The following is a 14,572-nucleotide window of genomic DNA, read 5'->3' on the forward strand; positions in this document are numbered from 1 at the left end:
TAAATATTGTTCTATTATTCATGTAAAATTAACATATTTTTCTCTTCAAATTCTAAAATTTAATTTTCATAATTGAGTACGGAATTTGAAATTAAACCTTATAATTATTTCACGAATGGGTTCTTTGGAAAGCTATCTAATTTGGATGCTTGAAACAAATATTCATCATGGTTTGAGAGTAGTGAATATGTTCGCCAATTGGCTTGCTTGTCAACTGGATTCTCACCCGTTGGATTGTCACAAATCATATTTACATACATTGACGGACTTGCCCCCCATGTCGCAAATTTTTGGTAGAATTTTCTTCATTTTTACTTGAAAAAAAATGAAAATACTAGTTTGGGCCTACCCACTTTCATAAATTTTTCATTTTGGCCCTCCATGTGTCATGTTCTAGAACTGTTTACACGTGAACACTTAGCACAAGCAGCAAACGGGTTCTCAGAGTCAAACTTGCTGGGTCGAGGTGGTTTTGGCTATGTCCACAAAGGAGTCCTCCCAGATGGAAGAGTTGTCGCAATAAAGCAGCTAAAGCCTGGAAGCCAGCAAGGAGAGCGTGAGTTCAAGGCTGAAGTTGAGATCCTTAGCCGAGTTCATCACAGAAATCTTGTTTCCCTTGTTGGACACTGCTTTTCTGCAGCCGAGAGGACGATGATGCTTGTTTATGAGTTTGTCTCCAACAAGACTCTAGAATTTCACTTGCATGGTAACACTTCCAATTTATTAGCCAGTGTTTGTGAAATTGTACAAGTGTAAATAGACATAATTAAATGTAAAAAGTCTCATATTAAATAAAATTAGGTTTCATAAATAGTATATAATAAAATTAGAGAATATATAAACTTTAATATTGAGGTTTTGAGTTAAGATATGGTGTATGTTTTTTACTAGTCTTCTCCCATTTATTCTCTCAGTTTTTGAGCGGTTGTTACTCATGCCTAATATTCATTATAAAACGCATTGAAGAGTTGAATCTGCCAATAATAAGCATGCAGAAAAATCAATTTTTTTAATCAACGAAAGATCATAATTTTAATTTGTTCAGCAATGCAATGTTAATCCGGAGTAGTTGTTTAGCTGAATAAATTAAATGTGTGCTTTTGTGCTGATGCACATTTGTTTGAAAAATATCTCTTACAATATTTAAGTGAAATCATGCCTGGTCTTACTTAGTCCTCATCAGTAAGATACTATATATGGTTATATATATATATATATATATATATACACACAATTATTCAGGAAAAGGCAGACCAACTATGGACTGGACAACAAGGATGAAGATTGCTATTGGATCTGCAAAAGGATTGGCTTATCTGCATGAAGACTGTGAGTTTTATACTTGATATCGTCATTACCCTGCTAATTCACTGTAATTGCTCCTGGAATTTTTACCTCTTTCAATATTGTTTTAGGCAAACCCAGAGTCATACACAGTGACATCAAGGCAGCCAACATTCTTCTTAATAATGATTTTGAGCCAAAGGTATAGGTCTCTTGTACCCCATGCGATCACTTAAAAAAAGTCAATAGAAAAGGAAATCAGATTGGAAAAAGTATCGTACTCTTTTGATATGAAATGCTTAACTTGGATATTTGAGTTACTGGTGTTGAACATGTTCCTCCACAAGTAGTTTTAGCTTAGAAAAGAGACTGGATGGTGTTTAACAAAATAAATTTTTATAAATAATATATCCTAACGAAATAGATTTCTTCTAACCTATACATAATCACCTCTCTAAACACTAAAATCTATAAAATGCAAGTTTTAATACCCGCAAGTTTAATTTTAATACCCTTATTTTCCTTGTTCAAGAACCTTCAATTTTACAAAAAAATGTGAGTAGATAGAGGAGAAAACATACCTAATATGAGTGCAACGGTTTAGTTTCCACGCGGGAACAGAATTACCATGTGAATTCAAATCGGGCTCACAACAAATACGCTTACAGAGAAGGGGGGAGAGAGAGAGAGAGAAAAACAAGACAGCGTTTTTAAGGATTTCAGAGAACACACTCAAAACCAGTTTTCATACACTGTTATAAAACTCACGTATGATGCCTCTCTTGCATGAAAACAGTTATAAAACTGTTTCCTCCCATTTTCAAACAGAAAGAAAAAACTTCACATAATGACCCGCATTTCTTTTTTATATTCTGATAGTGCCCTGGGCTTAGGCTTAAATTACCAAGGCGGATAACCCACCAATAGATGCATATGATAATATTTGTGTGTGTATTAATCAGGTTGCAGATTTTGGACTTGCCAAGTGTTTGTCAGACACTAATACCCATGTCTCTAATCAAGCAGCGGGGACCTTTGGGTTGGTCTTATTATTCTTTTCTCATATTTTCATTTGAACCTCACTACAAGTACGCATGGATATTGCCACACTGGATATCTTGCACACTTTCTTTGAATATTCCCCACTTTCCTCCACATTATTAATTGCTTGTTTCAATCTTCATGAAACTCTGTATTTCACTGAATTAATACAGATACATAGCTCCAGAATGTGTAGCTATCGGGAAAATCACAGAGAAGTCAGATGTCTTCTCCTTCGGTGTCGTGCTTTTGGAGTTGATTAGTGGACGGGAACCTCTCAGTAAGACTGAATCTTTCACAGATGGTATGGTTGATTGGGTATGTAACATTCTTCAATATTTCTCTTATATGGTTTCTAGATGAGTGATTTGTGCTGCATTCATGTCCTGAACCAGGGGGCCAAAAATAAAAAGGAAGTTCCTTAGCTAATATAAAACCTGAGATAACTTGAGTGTCACCTATACAGGCTAATATAAAACCTGAGATGATTGATATTGCGCTTGCTCATACATGTTACAAATCCTATACAGGCAAGACCTTTACTGTTCCAAGCCCTGGAAAATGGAAACTTTGAAGGTATTGCTGATCCAAGGCTGCAGAATAATTACAACCCAGAAGAGATGAATCGAATGGTTGATTGCGCTGCAAATTGCGTGAGCCATTCAGCCGGGCATCGTCCTCGGATGAGCCAGGTTCGTGAACCAAAGTGTAAAAATATGTTTCCGTACTGGCTCGTTCTATATTCCTTGTTTCTTGTTTTTTGTTTTTGGAGTTGAATATTGCTTCATCGAGAGCAAGTTATAGGTTCGTGAACCAACATTAATTGATTTAAGTGGGAGTGGTGATGGCAGGTTAAACATGAATGCGAAGCATTAATTTTTTTTTTTTTTGCGTAAAACTGCATTTAACTAGGCTTAACAATGCTTAAATCTAATTCAATAATATTGGATCGAGGGTAATCAAACAAAAAAATTCAAATGTTGCCGGCAATTTTTTTTAAATGGTAAAATTTAAAATGGAAAAATAAAAAAACCCTGAAATATGCAAAAAAAACAATTAAGTATTCTTCTTCTAGTCATAATTATAAGTCACTTTCCATATGTTTTATCAGGATTAAAAAAAATCTTAAAACTCATTAACTTCATTTTAAAATTTAATAAGTTCTTAACTTTACTCTTATTAAACATACATATTTTAATAATATATTTTCTCTCTTCAACATTCAATGGAGGTAAAAGAAAAAATTTGTAATGAAAATTTAATGACGTGACTTATAAATAAAATAAAAAAAATTCTTCTCTTTCTACCTTATAAATAAGACAAAAAAAGTACAAAATATGATAATAATATTTAGTCACTGAGTACTTGTCTGCCATTTTGATTTTTGACAAAATAACACATTTGCTCTTAATGACGTTAGAAATAACTACTTTGATTGGGTTATTGAATAAAACATATAAAAAAATAACTATTTCCTTTCTACAAATAAGTTTATCAATCAAATGTAACTAAAGTAGTCATTTTCTAATTCATTTATAAAGCATAAATTTGAAAAAAAGGAAGTAGTCATTTTCTAAATTTTGTTTTAGTCAATAACTCAATCAAAGTAATTATTTCCCAACATATAATAGTCACTAATTTTTAATATTTATATTTGATTGACAAAAAATTTGTAGAAAGTAAGTAATCATTTTTTAGTATTTGCACTGGACTAATAAACAAAATTTGCAAAAACAAAGTAACCATCATTTTCTATTCTGTTTTAGTCAATAACTCAATTGAAATAGTTACTTCCCAATGCATAACATATAGTTATTGGGGGTAAATATGTCATTTCATCAAAAAATTAGATGTCAAACAAGGGACTAAGTAATAACTATCACATCTGACGGTACTTAATTATCATTTGTATATTTTAGGAGTGTTTTTGTCATTCTCCCCATTTAAATGACTCATGCATTATTTAACTCATTTATGTATATACAAGGTATATCCAGCACTGGCATTAACACGCATGATAAACTGAATGAAATAAAGCAGGTAGTTCAAGCTTTGCTGGGAAATATTAAACTGGGAAATGTGAAGGAGAAGATGACAAGGATGAGTCAGAATAGCGATGACCTGAAGAAGCGGTGGAAGATGACATGGGAAGGCGTAGGCGGCACTCGTGAATACACAGCGGAACTTACCACTATTACCAGTGAGTCTAATTAATTACAACACTCTACTTCTGATATATGCATACGTGGAATATAATTAATGTGAAGGCTGGCTAGCTGATTCATCGTTCTCGCAAGTGTACGAGATTACAGTAATAAATTATTCGGAGTATTCCAGGTATCGAACCCACAGAGAAGTTACACTTTTACTAATTTAAATAATTAATAATTTGAGAAAAATAGATAAAATGGATAATTTTGATAAAAATATAAGGAATAAAAATAAATCAAGAAAATAATGATGATAAAAATGCAATCACTTGAAGCGTTGGGATTTAGGATTCACCCTATAGGTTGCTAGTTTCTACCCTTTGAGTTGACTCGGATCAATTATAGTGACAACTATTCCTAAAATGTCCTAATATTCTCTCGAATTATTAGTCCCTTTTTAATTAGTGTTGAATTCGTTCCCACGATACCTAAACAACTAATTAAACCTTGAAGCTATAGTTTAAGTCATCATAAATTCCTAGAACTATCCCTAGCTTAGTTATTTATGTTTATTTCTCTAAATCTAGGTTCTCTCTTCACCTCCCAGTCCATCAAGATTACCCATAGATTTGATTAAATGGTGGCCAGTCATTAAATCAATATGAAGAACAAGAGAAATAAATATAATTGGCAAAAGCAAAAATATTCATAAATATAAATGCAAAGAGTCAAAACAAAGGAAATAGAAAACTAGCTCCCCAATTGGGCTACATCCTTATCCCAACTGGGTAATTTAGAAACACATAATAAAATTAAATAAAACTGTTCTAAAATTCCCAATCATGAAAAATGATCACAAAGAAAATTAAGGAGTAGAAGAGAAATAATTATAATTTATGAAACTCCTCAATGATCTCGCTTTCAGCCTTGACGAGCTCCAAATATCTCAGAGAGAATTCTTGAGATACTCAATAAGTGATTGGATGCCTTTCCTCTTGGTGGAGGGAGTATTTATAGTTAAAGTGGAGGCTCCTTCTTTTTTTTTTTCTTTGTCAATGTGGGACTTTGATATATATATATATATATATATATATATTTCTCTTTTCTTCTTTTCTTCTATTTGGTTTATTCTTTTTCTCTGCAAAATATAAAGATAAAAAGGTATAGATAAAAAGATATGAGTGGATTTTGTATTAAAATTCCTTTTTATCTCATAATTAAGTGATGAGAGAAAAATATATAAATATCAATTAAATAGATATGAAATCTTAATAAATATAATCAAATTCAAACTAAAATCTATACCCATTTAATTATAAAATATGCACTTATCACTGATCATGCATTAAATAAATAATGTTGGTTACGTTGAGTTTTACAGGTAGAGTATACAAAGTATTTGGGCTTGCTTAATACGTGATTGTACTGATCTAAATTATTTATCAAGTGGGATTTCTTTATGGATTGATGCATTTGGATTTGACTTTTAGATTTGAATTTTACATTTTAAATTTTATATTTAAAATTTATGTATTTTAAATTTTTTGTTGGGGTAGTTTAAAAATTAAAACATGGAAGTAGTTCACATAAACATACATGACAAAATCAACCCTAGTTACCTCACTCCAATAGCTTAAATGGCTTGAGCAAGCCACAAACGTCCATGCTTGAATACAAGATTAATCTATATAATTAGTTACATGCACATTAATAGTAATCCTAGTAAATGGAATTTACAACATAAAGTCCTTAATTCCAACCAAATTTTCAAATCTCTATTTCAATTCCCAATTTCACACTATACCCTTAATTTTAGTTATTTCTTCAATTAGTATTCATCACCCAGCATGTTACTTTTGAAATTATTTATCAATTTCTCAATCATTGTTTTAAGCATACCAAATAAATCTCATAGTTCCAAACAACTCACAAGCTTTTATTCATTTTCAAGTTACTTCCAAAAATCACTAGAAGGCCTACAATTTTGCCGCAATTTTGCCAAAAAAAAAAACCCTTTTTAAATAAAGAATCTCAAGTACTTAGTGATAGCTCAAATCAAATTCAATTACCATGAAGATTTGAACATAAAATCCTTATTACCCAAATTTTTAAACCATAATAATTTTTTAACCAAATAATATCTAGATTACTCATGCAAAAAAAATATCCCAAAATTCAAATTAATTCATCCATGAGTAGAAAAACTATTTAAACTTGTAATTCAACCCCACAATTAATTTCTAACAAGTATTTCTAAGTTACCCACAACCAATTAACAAAGTCTTAAGTAATAATTAACTCCAACAATCCAAATCCTCAACTTCTAATACTATGGGTTCTCTAAAAATTCCCAAATTCCAATTCAAGTCCAAATAATAAAGGCTAAGCGGACTAAATCTCAATTTCAATTTATATAATCAGAAGGCATTAAATTCAAATTTAAACGGTTATCATCAACTACTTTAAACCTCTGCTTTATTACAAACGTTAACATCAAATCCTCCAAACCAAACATTTGAACAAATCTTGACTCACTAAACACTTAATTTAACCTCATTAACATGTTTAAACACAAAGTAATCCGTTAGAACCGTCCCAAATTTGAAATCATGGAAATCCCAATTTTTCCACTGTCAAGAAATCCAGAAACAAAGTTAAAAATATGCTTAGAAAAACATTTAGGATACTTACCTAGTCTTAAAAAAATTTCAAAACACCCTCAAAGTATCGTATAATGAAGCCCTAAAATATCTCCCTCAGCCGAACGCACACCCTGTTTCGCGTGAAGGCTCTCTGTTCCTCTTCTGTCTGTCCGTTTCGGACAATGAAATGTGGGAGGGGATGACTGATGAGATTGTTTGCCATCTAATATTAGATGGCATGACTAATGGGCTGTAGCCTGTGGCCCATTGGTCTCATCCAACCCCACAATACCCTTCAATATTTTCTTTTCTTCCTCGTCTTATTTCTTTAAAATTCCATGCGTAATTTATATATATATATATATATATATATTCTACAAAATTTAAAGAATTGAGTTAAATTTGTGTATTTTGTTCAAATAACATCTTCATAATATTTAAATATTTATAACATTTTAATTTAGAAAAATACTTTAAATAATGTTTTCATCGCAACTAACTACACTATTTTTTCTTCCTTTTTCTAAAAGCTATGACTTAGAATTAAGTTCACAAAAATTTAACTCGTTTTGAATAAATTTTTTTATTCAAATAATTACATGATAATTTTCATTTACCTTGAAATTTTTATTTTTTAATATTACTTAAATCTAAAAATAAAATTAGGATGTTACAATGATGAACGCAAATGGATCGAAGACAGTGATCATAGATCGATCCTCTAGCAATGGCAGTAACAGGTTGACACCATTTGGATGTGATGGTCCAACACTAGGTGGTGGTAGTGGGCTGACATCAGATGACAACAGTGAGCTGGCATTATATGACAACGACAACGATAAACGGGTACTGGGTAGCAAAGGAGGGTGATTAAAAGTGAATTAAAATTTAAAATTTTTAAACTTGATTGACCCTAATAGTTTGATCCTAATCAAGGTGGCTGTGCGATCTCAATCAAAGGTAGCTGTCTGGTCCTAGTTGATGATATCAAAGTTGAGAAAATAATAATGTTGACAAACGAACGTAAAGGAAGAAAGAAGTTTTCATGAAAATTTAAAATAATAAAAGTTTAAAAATAATTTTAAATTATGAAAGGATTAAAGTAAAATTTAGATTTGGATTTCAATCCAAATCCATATATTTTTAATTATCTAAATAATAAATTTGATTAATTCAAATCTAAATTCACATACATTCAAACATAACATTAACATTGGTAAGTTTACCTTGGAGACAAGCAATGGTACCTGACCTAGAGAGAAGCTTCATGTTGGGATTCTAGAGACTGGACATGAATTTCGGGCCATGACTGATGAGCTTCCCATAACACTAAAGCTACGTCTGGTTTGCTTGAATGAGGAAGAAGGAAGTTAAAATGAAATTAAAACAGTACTGTGCAGAAGAGTGATGACCTATGTTTATTGTCCGCATTGCAAGTCATTTATATTAAAATAGCAGTGGTGGGAGTGCAGCTTTTGATTACTAATAGTTTTATTTTATTTTCTTTCAAAAGGACCATTATGCCCTACCCGTTTTCGCACGGCTAAAACGAGTTGGGATGGGCATAGTCGAAACTTTCAACATGTGTTCGAAAACTTTCATTACTAGGGTATTTTGAGCCATTCTTATTATATTTTTTCTCTTCCTTTCGTATTCTAACTCAACTAAACATAGTAATACAAAAATATTTCTATTTAATTTCATTTAAAATATACCAAACAAAGCAATATAATATCATATTTTCATTTTTATTCTTATTCTCATTTTTTATAATACATTCATATATACTAAACATACCATAAATTGCTAGCAATGTTAGCATTGACCACCTGCGATGTCATTTTTTTTTTTGCTAGAAAATATAAGAACAAAGGTTCACAACTAGAGCAATAAAAAAAAAACAAAATGACAAACAAAAAGCAAAAAACTAAGTCAGACTAATTCCTAGATTTGAATAGAGTTGGAAAATAAGTGGGGCCGACACTTAAAAGCTCAGGCCCTTAAGTCTGGTTTTTTTTAATACTTCATTTTTTAAAGCTCAGGCCCTTTAGATTTAAATAGAAAGAGATCTATGATAGAAGCCCGTTGGAATGAGGGCTTATAGGCCCAATCCCAAAAACACATCCTCTCACTGCAGCTCGAGCAATCCAATCTACAGGTTTGTTTGCGATCCACTGAAAGGGACATTAGCTTCGTGTGTGCTGTGTACCCAAGATTCACAAGATTATCCACTATAGCTAAAAATTCCCATTCTGGACAAGCCAGAATTGTCGACAGCTTCAACTACAGGGAAACATTTTGACATAACAACAATATTTGAAAGAGCATTATCAGCTCACCATTTCACAGCCGAGAAAATAGCCAAAGCTTCACAACCAAAGGGGGATTTCAGATTTGCAGCACAGTTTCAAAATTATCACAGCAGAAAAAACAAGGGGAATTAGAAGCACACCTTCGTTTCCACAGATTTTCTTGGGCAGGGAGAGCTCCTTTAGAAGCCTTTCATAGGAAGAATTTAATCTTGACAGGTATTTTGAGCTTCCAGATGCGTCTCTAGAGTTCACTATTAACTTTAGTCCAAGTGCTCAGACCCTTGTTCACCACAGGATTATATTGTTGTCATTATATCAACAATATCTTGCTAAAACAAAACCGTCACAAAAATCCTTTTTTTTTTCTACATTAATATTTTTAAGAAAAAAATTTATATGCTTAACCTTATGTATTTAAAATTCTTATTTTTAATTAAATCAATAAATGTTGATCTTTTATATATTATTTATTTTATAACAAATTGTTATTGTTAATATTACTAATAGATTAAAGTATTAGTAACATAGAAGCTGGATAGAGAAATTGAGATCTACTTCACTCTGTAAGGGAAACTTACTCATTTATATAAAAAAATAGTTTATGTTGAATTTAGCCTTATTTTCATTCAAATAACAGATAGTTCAAGCTTTAGGGGGACATATTTGCCTGGATGATCTGGATGAACAGAGTACACCGAGGAGTTAATATGTCCAGTTGGCCAAGACGTTGAAGAAAGGATATATAAGACATGAAAGTTGAACGTCAAGATCCACCGGAGAAGAAAAAAAACATGTTGAAAAAGTTTTCTTTAACTTAAAGATCCAATCCCATTATGTTCTTCAATTTGTGTTGCCATAGTATCGGATACTTGATGGTTTGACCTGGGAAAAAGATCATAAAGGTTAATGCATGAGGTCTATGGTATAAAACATCTCAAAAGTTGTAGAGAGATGTTAATATAAATATTTTTAGGAAGATAATTTGTGTTTGTCATTTATACATTATGGAAATCAATACTCGTTTTGTCCAATCCTTATTATAAATTACTTTCAATTACCTTACCTTACTCAAACCAAGGAATAGCTCAAGGAGTCATATAAAAATATTAAATTAGAATTAAGTGATCGCTTTTTTATGACTTTTTAAGGGTAAAATTGAAAAATTTTAATTAATAACTTTCTATATGATTTATATAAAAGATAAAAAAATTCTTCTAAAAAGCGATTTCTAATAAGAATTAGAGGAATATTTTGCAAAAGATTTTTTAAATAGCCCAATTTTTTTGGGAAAAATTATCACCGCACTCTTGTGTGGTTATATTGTCTAACAAGTTCAGACATTTATTTTCCTGTCTTATCTTTCAGAACAATTTAAATTATCAATTAATATTATTATTTTGAAAGCGAGGCCAGACTAATTGGCTTTGCTGATTGAATTGGGAAATGGTTCAGTAGTGTCTGTTTATAAAGGGTTATATTAATAAAAATTAAATTATTTTAAGATTTAATTTATTTTTATTTAACTATATTTACATGTGAAGTTGTCAATATACTTTATATATTAGATTATTTTGATTTTTGAGAGTTAATTTATATTTTAAAAATTAAAAGTCTCATATGATAATTTAAAAAAAATATAAGAGACTAAATTAATAAAAATTAAACTTAAGATGCCCAATCAATATTTGAAGGACTAAAATTTTGATTATCTCCATTTATAAAAATGATATGTTCAAATTCAATGTGCTTGGAGTTCTAGTAACTAATAACTCAGATTGGTTTATGTGACACAAATCCTGGGAGAATCACTGATAAATTCCAAAGAGATCAATTAATTTAACTTAGATCCCAAATATTAAACTCTAAAAATTTGTTAGTTTAACTCTCAATTTTATAATTATTGTGATGAATTTGTAATTTATATTTTAAATTTTAACAGAAAAATAAATTTGTTTATCCTATAACTATGTTAAGATTTTAAAAAAAGTTACAAATCAAATTTTTAAAATTTGGCACTTAAAATCTAAGTTAAGTTAATTGGTCTTTTTCAAATTTCTCTGTCATTCTCTTGAACTTTACTAGATAATTAAAAGTAAATAAATGATTTTTTTTAAGTTTAAATGTGTGTGTGTATATACTCCCTCAATTTCTACATATATAAGAGAAGAAAAGTGTAACACACAATTTAAAAAAGTTAGTTAACTATAATAGTTATGCCTAAAAATAAAGAAATTGAATTAAAATACCTTATATTAATTAATATAAGTATGTATTAATTATTTCTCATTAATGTAAATTATAAAGGATGATGTAGGAAATGTGTAATAAATTTTATTGAAATATGTGATTTTATTTATATAAAAAAATAAATAAAAAATAATAATTTTTTTTTATAAATAAAAACGAAGTAGTATCTATTCACCAAAACCTAAGAAACGGAGTAGCATCTCTCCATATCTATATCTATATCTAGAGTTAAAAATACATTGCCACATTTGCACCATGGTACGGGTGGGCCGGGCCCATTAATCCTAAGGGGTGTATCGCCGTGGGTGGCGGATATATGATGCTATAAGGCTCTTTTTTGGCTTTTTTTGTATGCAAATTTGTAGAGCTATAGCGCCCCCCCCCCCCCTTTTTTTTTATTTCATTGGTTAAAAAACAGGCTAAACCCAAATGTTGCTATTTATTAGTACCCAAAATGAGGACAGAAATTTCTCAAGAACCTCAATTCACCAAAAGGGACAGTACAAAAGACATCTCCATCACCATAAATCAATCATGATTCACACGCAAGCCAATCCGGACTAGCATTACCCTCCCTAAGCACATGCTTAACCTAAATCTTCATGTCGTGATCAGATTAATGACATGTTTAAGCTGCCATTGTTCAGTTTGGCCAGTGTCAACTGTATAAAATTTTTACATTGCCTTGTTTTGGCCAAACAATTTTTACATTACTTACCAGTTAAGTTTAACAAAAAGGCTAGTGACTCGCACCATTGCAAATTTAAATTTAAATAAATGATCATATTTTAGCAATCATCACCTATAATAATAACATATTGCACAATATTCCATTATTCTATTTTCCATTTCTATTTTACACCAAACAAGTCCAAAACATTCGCACAAGAAGCATAAAAATCTCTTCTGATTTCAACGACTGGCGGCAAGAACATTAACCATTGGGTGATCGGTATTCAGGAATATAATATTAATTATTAGGGGGTTAGGTTTGGTGGACATTCAGACTTTTGATTAAAACATGAGCCAAGAGGCTGGTTGATTCAGATTTCAGGGTGATTTTACCTTTTCACTCCCTTTTACCAATTTACCCAAACACTCCAATGGCTGCTCCGGGTCCTTCCATGGCTTCAACTTCTCCGATGAAGTATCATGTTTTCTTGAGTTTTAAAGGTAACGACACTCGCACAAACTTCCCTGATCACTTATACTTTAGCTTGCTTCGACAACGAATTGTAACTCTTAGGGATGATGAAGATCTTCACAGAGGAGAAGTTATTTCGGACAAACTCGTCCAAGCTATTGAGCAATCTATGTCTGCGATTGTTGTGCCCTCCAAGAATTATTCTTCTTCCTCTTAGTGTTTCGATGAATTGCAGAAGATCGTAGAATCCAAAAACGACTCGAGCCGAACAATTTTTCCAGTTTTTTATGGCATATATCCAATTGATGTACAATGTCAGAAAAGGAAATTTTCAACAGCTTTTGAGAAGCATGAAGTTAGATTTCCAGATGATAAAGTGCAAAGATGGAGAGAAGCTTTGATGAAGATTGCTAATTTGTCTGGTTGGGGTACAAGAGATAAGTAACTTACCATTAATTCGTCATCATATTTTGTTTTTCTACTCCAAAACAATTTTGCAACTCAATTAATATAATTTCTGTTTTCAGAATTTTTTTATTAATTAGAATGATATATAGGTAATTTTCTCTTCATAAAACTTTCAAAACTTAACAAATTGTGAAGGTGTCAACTATAATAGTTGTAAAAATTAATGTATCTGTTGCCTTGATTATAGTTAATTATAATCACAGAGACTCGATGGTTAGAGTTTTTTTTTAAAAAAATAAATTGAGCCAAAGCAAGAATAAATTGATGATGACATTTTTTTTAATAGTTCTTGGTTGCAATAAAAACAATTTGAGTGATCATTGATTTTAATTTTGGGTATTTGAGTGATTTAGTCCTTAATTAACCTTACAACAATGAATTGGGATAAATATCACTTTACATGATATTTGTAATTTTCATCTGTTTCCGGGGCTACTGTTGCAGTTCCTCCTTCACGAATAACTTAATTTGTTTCTTATATATGTGGCGCGTAATGCATATTGTCATGGGTTAAGCCAGAAATGTCAACTTAATATGTATACCTTAATCAAAGGCTCATGTTGCTGCTACCCCACCACTTTATTTTCCTTACCCCCACATTTAATACATGAGAGATTATGTACACTTATTTAATTTGCTGATAATTTCTCCTTTAATTTCATTGGAATTTTATTTTGCTGAGCATATTAATTAATATTCTCTGGTCTGAGCAGAAATAAAGCAAAAATTGTTGAAGACATTGTGAAATCTGTGTGGAACAAATTATGTTTTAAATTGCCATCCAATTTTGAATACTTAATTGGAGACATTCAATCAAAGGTAGATAGAATCATCTCCTTTTTGAAGATAAGACTGGATGATAAATTTTTTGTAGGGATATGGGGCATGGAAGGTATAGGCAAAACTACTCTTGCTTGAGTTTTTTATGATGGCCTTCGAATCAAGTTTGATGCTAGCTGTTTTTTTTTTTTTTTGCCAATGTAATGGAGGGTTTTTTAAAAAAATGACTTGGAATTTACTTACAAACAAAGCTTCTTTCTTGTCTTGACTGTCTGATTGGAAGATAGCAGAAAATTGAAGGGCCAAAAAACTAATAACGATCCAGTTGAATATTGGTCGGATATATATTTTTAATAATTTATAAATGCATATCTATATTGATAATCATTAAAAAGAAAGGAAAATAAACAAGTATACAAGAAATATGTACGTATGTATGTATCTAGATCCGGTTCAGCATCTCATGAGCCCCTCTCATATAAGAAATTAAACCCCTTGTATTGA

The 14,572-nt window shown here is 31.0% G+C and overlaps 2 protein-coding genes across 2 annotated transcripts; both read left to right on the plus strand.

Annotated features, from left to right (window-relative positions):
* Positions 1-381: 381 nt before the first annotated feature.
* On the plus strand, positions 382-10,135 carry LOC129289313 (proline-rich receptor-like protein kinase PERK1). Its single transcript, XM_054926080.1, has 7 exons — positions 382-706; positions 1,243-1,329; positions 1,416-1,486; positions 2,247-2,323; positions 2,499-2,643; positions 2,856-3,017; positions 10,067-10,135. The coding sequence occupies exons 1-7, from the start codon at positions 382-384 to the stop codon at positions 10,133-10,135; spliced, it is 936 nt and encodes a 311-aa protein (XP_054782055.1).
* A 2,644-nt stretch (positions 10,136-12,779) lies between these two features.
* Positions 12,780-13,265, plus strand: LOC129289314 (toll/interleukin-1 receptor-like protein). The gene is made up of 2 exons (XM_054926082.1): positions 12,780-13,004; positions 13,056-13,265. The coding sequence occupies exons 1-2, from the start codon at positions 12,780-12,782 to the stop codon at positions 13,263-13,265; spliced, it is 435 nt and encodes a 144-aa protein (XP_054782057.1).
* Positions 13,266-14,572: the final 1,307 nt, after the last annotated feature.

Source organism: Prosopis cineraria, unplaced genomic scaffold, assembly GCF_029017545.1.
Source record: "Prosopis cineraria cultivar Desert tree isolate PC_DT_omini unplaced genomic scaffold, ASM2901754v1 PC12, whole genome shotgun sequence".
NCBI classification, from domain to species: Eukaryota; Viridiplantae; Streptophyta; class Magnoliopsida; order Fabales; family Fabaceae; genus Prosopis; species Prosopis cineraria.

Bases quoted from the DNA above. Each gene is read 5' to 3' on its own strand.
- LOC129289313 (XM_054926080.1), top strand. From the start codon at position 382: ATGTGTCATGTTCTAGAACTGTTTACACGTGAACACTTAGCACAAGCA. The intron at 1,487-2,246 runs GTATAGGTCTCT...TGTATTAATCAG, and splicing joins ATAATGATTTTGAGCCAAAG to GTTGCAGATTTTGGACTTGC. The intron at 3,018-10,066 runs GTTCGTGAACCA...TTCAAATAACAG, and splicing joins ATCGTCCTCGGATGAGCCAG to ATAGTTCAAGCTTTAGGGGG.
- LOC129289314 (XM_054926082.1), top strand. From the start codon at position 12,780: ATGGCTGCTCCGGGTCCTTCCATGGCTTCAACTTCTCCGATGAAGTAT. The intron at 13,005-13,055 runs GTGCCCTCCAAG...GATGAATTGCAG, and splicing joins AATCTATGTCTGCGATTGTT to AAGATCGTAGAATCCAAAAA.